This window comes from Priapulus caudatus, unplaced genomic scaffold, assembly GCF_000485595.1.
Source record: "Priapulus caudatus unplaced genomic scaffold, Priapulus_caudatus-5.0.1 Scaffold93, whole genome shotgun sequence".
Taxonomy (NCBI): domain Eukaryota; kingdom Metazoa; phylum Priapulida; class Priapulimorpha; order Priapulimorphida; family Priapulidae; genus Priapulus; species Priapulus caudatus.
In genome coordinates, this window is record NW_014577154.1 from 403,675 (window position 1) to 412,454 (window position 8,780).

General features: G+C 50.7%; 1 protein-coding gene across 1 annotated transcript in view; it reads left to right on the forward strand.

The window, feature by feature from the left end:
* LOC106804942 (exostosin-2-like) overlaps positions 1–8,780 on the forward strand; it is a 22,156-nt gene that overhangs the window by 7,185 nt on the left and 6,191 nt on the right. The window contains exons 2-5 of the mRNA XM_014806359.1: positions 7,074–7,304; positions 7,538–7,869; positions 8,096–8,186; positions 8,342–8,457. Of these exons, the coding sequence (XP_014661845.1) occupies positions 7,107–7,304; positions 7,538–7,869; positions 8,096–8,186; positions 8,342–8,457 (737 nt within the window). The 5' untranslated portion in view covers positions 7,074–7,106. The remainder of the gene's footprint in view (positions 1–7,073; positions 7,305–7,537; positions 7,870–8,095; positions 8,187–8,341; positions 8,458–8,780) is intronic.

Below are 8,780 nucleotides of genomic sequence, written 5' to 3' on the forward strand. Positions count from 1 at the left end.
TGACACGCTCTTCTTGCTGGTACGATAAGGTTGTGTACATCTTGAAAGTTTGTGCTAAAAATACCAAGCTTCTGCAGCTACAGCGGTGTGCCCGTACGCCTCCGAAGGAGCCAGGTGTAGGGAGGCGGGGTAGGGGGAGGAAGCGAGGAAGTTTTATGAGTCAGTACCCTTAGTAGGCGGAGTAGGAGAAAGCTAGTGCAAGAATGCCAAGAAGAGGAGAAAGCTCGCGCTGGAAAAGAGGGAGGGGAGAAGTGGGTCGGAGAAAGGAGCGTAGTGAGGAAGCGTGGTGGAGAAGGAGGAAGGCGAGAAGGAAGTGGTGCGGAGAAACGAGCGAGCGGCGCATGAGAAGGGAGGAAGCTCGGTGGAGAAGAGGAGGGGAGAAGCTCGGTGGACGCAAGGCAGCGAGGGCGAGAAGCCTAGGTGGGGAGAACGAGGAGGCGGCGAACGAAGCCGGAGAGTAGAAGCTCGGTGTAGGAGCGCAGGCATGGAGAAGCGCTGGTGGAGCGGCCGGACGCGGGGGGCAGAAGGGCGAGAAGCTTGGGCTGAGAGGAGGAGGGAGGTGCCGGAGAACGGTCGAGCAAGCTCGGTAGCACGGCAGGGCGGAGGAACCGCTGGTCGGAGAAGGCCGACGGAGGCAACGAGAAGCTGCCGTGCGCCGAGACCAGGAGAAGGGGGGCAGAAGGGGGTGGTGCGGAGGAAGGAAAGAGGGGGAGAAGAGAGACCAGGCTGCGCCCTGGAGGAGAATGGCGGGGACGAAGGCAAGCAAGCTGCGTGCGAGCAAGGAGCGGAGCGGGGCCTGAGAAGCCGCAGCAAGCTGGTGGAGGAGTGAGCTAGGGGAGCCAGCTCGGTGGAGTATGCCGAGGAGGGGCGAGAAGCAGAAAGCTGGCTGGGAGGAGGAGGAGGGAGAAGCTTCTGGGGAGGAGGCAGGAGGGAGAAGTCTCGTCTGCGAAGAAGAGGAGCGGGCGGAGAAGGTAAAGGAAGCAAGTGGCAGGAGGAGGAGGGGGGCGAGCAAGGAGAAGCTTGGGGGGAGATAGGAGGAGGCGGAGGGAAGGGAGAAAGCTGGTGGAGGAGGCAGCCGACGCCGGGGAGAAGCGGAGAAGCCTGCGCGGCGGGAGAGGAGGAAGCTGGTGGAGAGGAGGAGGGGGGCAGAACCTGGTGGCAGAAGGAGGGCAGCGCGCGGGGGCAGAAGGCAGAGAAGCTGGGCTGCGAGAAGGCAGGAGGGGCGAGAGCTCCGGCTGCGCACGGCAAGGAACGGAGACCCGAGAGCTGGTGGGAGAAGGAGGAGTGGGAGAAGCGGAGAAGCTGGTTGGCAGGAGGCAGAAGGGGGAGAAGGGAGAAGCTGCGTGAGGAGGAGGCCAGCGCCGCAAGAACAGCTGCGCTGGGCGAGGCGACTCAGAGGCAGGCGGCAAGGGGAGAAGCTGGTGCGAGAAGGAGGAGGGGGAGAAGCTTGCGTGGCAAGGAGTGGCTGAGAAGGTCTCGCAAGAGCCTGCGTGGAGAAGGCAGCGCAGCGACAGAGAAGTGGTGGAGACGGAGCGTGGGAGAAGGAGAAGCGGCGTGGAGAAGAGGGAAGGGGAGAAGCTTGGTGAAGAAGCGAGGAGGGATGAAGCCACCTCTCCCCTCCTCCTTGTCCACCAGCTTCTCCCCCCTCCTCCTTTCTCCACCAAACTTCTCCCCTCTCCTCCTTCCTCCACAGTTCTCCCTTCTCCCCTCTCTGTCTCACCCACGCTTCTCCCTCCTCCTCCCCTTCCACCATGCTTTTCCCTTCTCCCCTCCTCCCTCCGTCGCACCAGCTTCTCCCTTCTCCCCCTCCTCCTTCTGCACAGCTATCTCCCCTCCTCGCTTTCTCTACGCTTCTCCCTTCCCGCGTCTTCCTCCACGCAGCCTTCTCCCTCTCTCCCCTCCTCCTGCCTCACCAGCTTCTCCCCCTCCTCTCTTCTCTACCAGCCTTCTGCCGGTGTGCGTCGCGGCGCCGCCTCCTCTCACCAGCTTCTCCCTCTTCCCTCCTCGCGTGCGCACCCAGCTTCTCCCCTCCTCCTTCTCCAACCAGCTTCTCCCCTCCTCCTGGTCTCACACAGCTTCTCCCCCTCCTCCTCCTCCACAGCCTTCTCCCCTTCTCCCCCTCCCTCCTTCTCAACCAGCTGACTCCCCCTGGCCTCCTCTCCCCTTGCCTCCTTCTCCACCAGCTTCTCCCTTCTCCCCCTCCTTTCGCTTTGGGACCCACCAGCTTCTCCCTTCGCCCCCTCCTCCTCCTCCACCAGCTTCTCCCTTCCCCCCTCCTCGTTCTCCACCAGCTTCTCCCCTCCTTCTCCACTAGGCTTCCGTCCCCCCTCTCCGTCCCACCTTCTCCCCTCCTCGCTTCTCCACCCCAGCTCGATCTCCCCTCCCTCTTTCTCCGACCACCGCCGCGTGCGGCCCCTTGCGGCCGTTCGTGGCCACCAGCGTGTCTCCCCTCCTTTCCTTCTCCACCACCTTCTGCCCTTCTCCCCCTCCCTCCTCCTCCACGAGCTTCTCCTTTCTCCACGCTGCCTCCTTTCTTTCAACCAGCTTCTCCCTCGCTTTCCTTCCTCCACCAAAGCCTTCTCGCCTTTCCTCCCCTCCTCCTCTCTCACCAGCTTCCTCCCACTCCTCCTTCTCTACCAGCTTCTCCCTTCTCCCCCTCTTCCAAGGCTTCTCCCCCTCCTCCTTCTCCAACCAAGCTTCTCCCCCCCTCCGTCCTTCTCCAGCCACTCTCCCCTTCGCTCCTTCTCCGACCAGCTTCTCCCCCTCCTCCTTCTCCACCAGCTGGGTTGTCCTTAGCTGCAAGTGGAAAATCGTCATATGTTGCAGCACTACTATGGCCCGAAGTGCCGCATGCGCATACGCCATCCTATATCATATTATTTCGGCAGGTCGCTATATCACTATCATCATTATTTCGCCCAGCGTCAGGAAACCTTTCGCCACACAACCAGACGAGCTTTGATTGAGTCGCCACGAGTCGCGCGTCGCCGGACGCACGCGAATGTGCCCGCATAGGCGCGGGGGCGGGGCCTATCGGGGAGGCGCGCGTCCGGGGCGGGGCGGGCGACGCGGGGCGGCCGCGACTACGTCGTGGGCGGCGGGGGGCGGGCTAGTTCTGTCTCAGATGATTCGCACAGTCAGAAATTTCCGCGCCTACCACCCGGTCGTTTACAGCACCGTGCCTATCTTTAACTAGCGCCTAACCAATGTAGTAGTGTCGGCGATCTTTGAGCAACGCTTGCACACTTACCAACAGCATTCAGTGGAAGAACCGCGTACATCGCTGTCGCTAAATTTTAAAGGTGATGAGCCCTAGCCCATTCGCCTTAAATATTGTTTACTATCGACACGGCACTCCGCGAGGCATAAAAAACAAACAACTCAGCGAGCAGGTGCAGAGCAATGCACGTCCACCATACGTATACAGTAGACTGGATACCCGGGTCCACCCTCGGCTTAGGGTTGACCAAAGTTGACCATCGAAGCTAATTGACGCGCTGGCAGGTGAGTACCACGTCTATAATATCAATGTCCCTCAACTCTTTTTAAGATCCCGCTCAACTCGGCCTCACTGCCAAATAAAACACATTGTCTACCGGACAAATGTCTTAAGTTACTATAAACACTAAAATACAACAGCAAACTATTGCTTAAATATTGTACTTGTGATATTACTCGTCGACGAAGATTGTTTATCAACTTGTAACCGCCATTTCTCGTTGCGCACGCTCGCGCGGTTCCAGTGCTAGTGAGCGGGCACAATGTATTTCCAAGTGGAGGGGTGGGCAGGTTGCACGCGGTTGCAAACCGCGCTAGCGCTGCGCAACGAAAAATGGCTGCCCACCCCTCCACTTGGAAATACATTGTGCCCGCTCACCAGCACCTTTAGTGTTTATAGTAACTTAAGACATTTGTCCGGTAGACAATGTGTTTTATTTGGCATACCGAAGAAGTTATTATAGGCTAAAAGTTGTGAGAATAAAACTCATACGCAGTTGCCATGTTACGCTCTATAGCCCTGCGGCAACTGTACGCGGGCTATAGTTACTAGAGCTAGCCAGCCCTGTGCTGCGTGCACAAACAACATGAATAAGAGAGCAGGTAGGAAAGCGGGATTGAAAAATTCGTTCGACACTCGCTTCATTTCAAACCATCACAGCTCGAATACACATCCTACAGCTTCCATCTTGGTATCTATGTGTACATAAATGTTCACTTGTTCGAATTATAACTCTGGCCTTTGTTCTTACCTACCCCGCCAGAGATATCTCGTGAAATCCTGCAGGAAATGTTCTCTCCGTGAAAATGTAAAGAGGACGTTATCATCCCAAAATCCCTAACGGCACTACTTTCGATCGGTCGCTGTAGTCGTGTGTGTGTGACGTCATTCCCGCGCGCATTGTGCTTGGCTTGGCGGGCCTCGAAATGGAGCTCGGAGGCCGGCAGCGGCTCATCCCGGCATGCAATGCGCCCCATTACTCGTGTATAAACAGACATCTCGTCCTTTTTACATTTTCACGGAGAGAACATTTCCTGCAGGATTTCACGAGATATCTCTGGCGGGAGTAGGTAAGAACAAAGGCCATAGTTATAATTCAAACAAGTGAACATTTATGTACAGATAGATACCAAGATGGAAGCTGTAGGATGTGTATTCGAGCTGTGATGGTTTGAAATGGAGCGAGCGTCGAACGAATTTTTCAATCCCGCTTTCCTACCTGCTCTCTTATTCATGTTGTTTGTGCACGCAGCACAGGGCGGGCGGACGTGCGGTGTACTTGTGTGTTGCAGATGAGCATTTGACCAGCATTTACAGGTGATTATAGGTAAAATAGAGTAGAGAAACATTAAGACTTTGGTACATTTCGTGTTTATTTACCATTAATTTTTTTTATTGAGACGTTTCAAGTGCCTGTGGTCTTACTCGTAGACTTAGTCCGAGCCGACGCATGCAGACCCCAGTAATGGTTAAACCCGCACCCTCAGATTAGCAAAGCGGAGTTATAACGTCTGCATTCGCCTACGCCTACTCCCTAACCCTAACCCTAACCCTAACCATATAAGATAGTTATTAGTTACCAGGGTACGTTCCGGTATACCGGACCGTACCCAGGGTCTGTTCCGGCAGTACCCTGGGGGACATAGACCCTATGAGCGTCACTGACTCAGTGACTGTGTTGGTGTGATGCACTTGCACGTGCAAGTTGCAGGGCTCTCAAGGGGTATAGCTTTAAAAATGAGTGATATTTATTTTAAATCAGAAAATCTCAGGCCGAAGGCATTAACCTTTGCGTCGTAGACGCGAAGGGGGGTTGGTTGAGGGAGGGGGTGCCCCTCCCCTTGGTAGGAATTGTTTAAAAATGGGGTGCTATTTGATGCCCTCAGCAGTAGTGATGTCATGGTCATTGATTATACTCGATCATCGGTTGAACAGTGGCTCGAACCAAGCGCTTGGTTATCAAAATCCATAATCGATTTCATCAAAAAATAAATAAAAAAATCGGAATAAATGTAAAACTTGAACAAGAAAACTTGGAACAGTGATGAGGGTGCCTCAATATCATCACTACTATACAAGTTACCCTTTATTAACATACATGTATTATACACACAGTCACTGGCACCCACAGGTCTTAAGAAAATAGAAGCACAGAAGGATAAAATCATCAGTGATAATAAAAAGCAAGCGCTGTAGGCGCCCTGCATGCTAGGGGGGGGGGGCATGCCTCCCTGAAAATTTTTGAATGGTAGACGTCTGGAGATGCAATCTGGTGAGTCTTGCGAGAGAGATTTAGGAACAAAATTTTTTAACCCAAAATTTACTGGAAGCACTGTGCCTCCAGTGCTTCTATCTGCGGGCGCCACTGCACATAGGGACAGTGATTTTCCGCGATCGCGGAAAACGGACGGAATTCACGGAAATGGCCATTTGAAACGGAAAATCGAGGAAAATAAAATCGCGGACTGTAAAATTTACACTTTCTTCTGATTTTGTTACCATTAGAATAATATCGAACCTAAAATCAACCTTGACAGTCTGCAGCCCGGATCCGCGCGAAGCGCGAACAGCGCCACCTCGTGGCGCCTTTTCATCCAATTCGCTGCTCTGTCAATATCAATTTCACGGTTCTGTCAGATCGGCCTCTTATCGGTCAATTGAGGAGTTGTGGCGCTTGCAGAAGCTTTTCGACTATGCACGTAGGGCGAGAATAAATGCAAATGCTCGTAATTGGTAACTTGCTGGTTGGCGCGTTAGGTTTTCCTCTAGAAAAGCGATTTCGAATTTATTTAATTATTTTATTTAATAACCTGAAGTTATTCTCGTACATATGGCGTCCCATAGATGGCGCGACGAGGCTCTCTTCGAGGGATTTTCCACAGAATTTTCCACACCAGCCATCTTAGTTCCCCGCAGGCCTGACTGATTGATGGTTGTTTAGACTGAGAATTGCTTCGAGTTCGGATAGTAAGATCGCAAGCGATATGCAATATGCAATTTGATATGTCCTCTTGACCCCGCGCTGCCCGTGGCGACGGCACGTCGTGCGAGCACGTGCTGGCGTGGCCGTGGCAGTTTTTACATGGTGGGGCACATTCCAGCCTCCCTCCTCCCCCGCGCTCACGTGGAGCTGGCTCGGGGAGTTTTTGCGCCGCCGTGACTTGTATTTATTTAGCATTACATTTTATTGAAACGCTGCAAGTACAGTGCAGTGTAGGCTGCCCGCTATACGCATTCGCGCGCCCGCCTTCCTTAATCCCGCGGTCGCGTGCGCCCAGTCCCGCGGAAGTGCGCGGCTTAACCGCTTTCGGCGGTCGGGGAACAACGCATCTTTTGCGCAAGGCCATCTTGTATCCGGTCTCTCTGGATAACACCGAATTCTTACTCTTACTATTACTGTCTGAATAGTACTTACTGTAGCTTACTGATATTTATCAGATTACAATTGATTTCATGCATCGGATTGCATCAGATTACACATTGATCTGTGCTGTTAAAGACAGGGTTGCTATAAAAAAACGTTTACGATTTATACTACGTATTTCTCATACACTTCTTCCTTTTGTGTTTTTAGATTCATCAAAAATTAGTGTTCAACTCTGAAATCATGGGTCAGAGTTCAGCTACAAAGCAGACTAATCCATGGCCCCTTGGACATCGATTCAGCATATTCTATCTGGCTCTTCTGGGGATGGTCATCATTGTAGTCATTGCAGGGCTGTATCACTTCTGGCCAAACTCAACATCCACACATCATGACAACAGAAAAGATTATATTAAACACAGTCTTGAGAATGCAGAGGAGGTATATATGCCTTTTTACCCTACATGTAAACTCAATTTGATCAGTATCAATTTGATAACAAATAGACATAGTCTGTTTAATTGTAGATAGTCTGTGTAAATTGCTTTGCATATGAACTATGCTATTTTCGATTCATTGTGGCTAGAAGCACTAGAGCAATATGTCTGTGAGTTTAATGCACTTGTGAAGTGGTTTTTGAATAGTAAATAATTGACCTTGACCTCTCTATGCAGGTTGTGATTCCAGTAGATGCTCCGATTCCAAAAAAGGGTGACATAAGCTGCACATATAACACGTGTTTTGATGTGTACAAATGTGGATACAACGATGACTATAAAATTAGCATCTACATTTACCCATTCAACAAATATGTAGATGACAGCAGTGCACCCATAACAAGCCTAATCTCACGTGAATTTCACGAAATTCTGACAACCATAGCGGAGAGCGAGTATTTCACGACCGACCCGAACAAGGCTTGCATATTTGTACCTTCGATAGACATGCTGAATCAGAATAACCTCAGACTAAGGGAAACTGCACAGGCATTGCAGTCTCTACCATAGTAAGTTTTGCATTTATGTTTATGACGCGGGCATGCAGATGCACTTGTACACACATCTGCGGATGCATGTAATGATACATGTTTAGCCCTTCTCTGTGTGGTTTGAGATTTATTTAGTAAACACCTAGATTTTGTCTACAGCTATTTTTATCAGGATGTTTCCTGAAGTATTTTATATTCGTTAAAATACAAGCTAATAATCTTAATTTTTTGCTGTTACGTGCAGCTGGAATGAAGGTTTGAATCATCTTCTCTTCAACATGATGCCGGGTAGTATACCAGACTACAACACTGCACTTGATGTGCATCGAGATAAGGTATGATTTTTTTATTCCTTTTCAGCTTCACAGATGTAGTCAGATAGAGCCTGTTTTGACAGTAACATTTAGCCATCAATGTTACTATGTCGAATATATAATGAATATATTTCCTGTTACTGCTTCAGCCACTGATGTATTGTTATATTTTATAGGCAATGGTGGCAGGAGGTGGGTTCTCCACTTGGACATATAGACGAGATTTCGATGTCAGCATACCAGTCTACAATCCTTTACTAAGAGATGTTGAACTTGCTGATAAGCCAGTTGGGTAACGAAAATTTGTTGTGTAAATATTTGAAATAGGATAAAAGCTTGTAGTTTGCTGAAAGGCATATTCTTGTCATTCTTGTAATAAGAGTCCTTTACCACGTAGACACATCATTCAGAATATATCATAAAGACAGACGGTAGTCCGTAATGTCATGCCACAAGTGCCTGGCATGATTTTGCGAGTAGCTTTTATGACCTTGGATCTACAAATCACAGTCGTTCTACTCACTCTCTCTTCTTCTCTCTCTCTCTCTCTCTCTCTCTCTCTCTCTCTCTCTCTCTCTCTCTCTCTCTCTCTCTCTCTCTCTCTCTCCCTCTCGC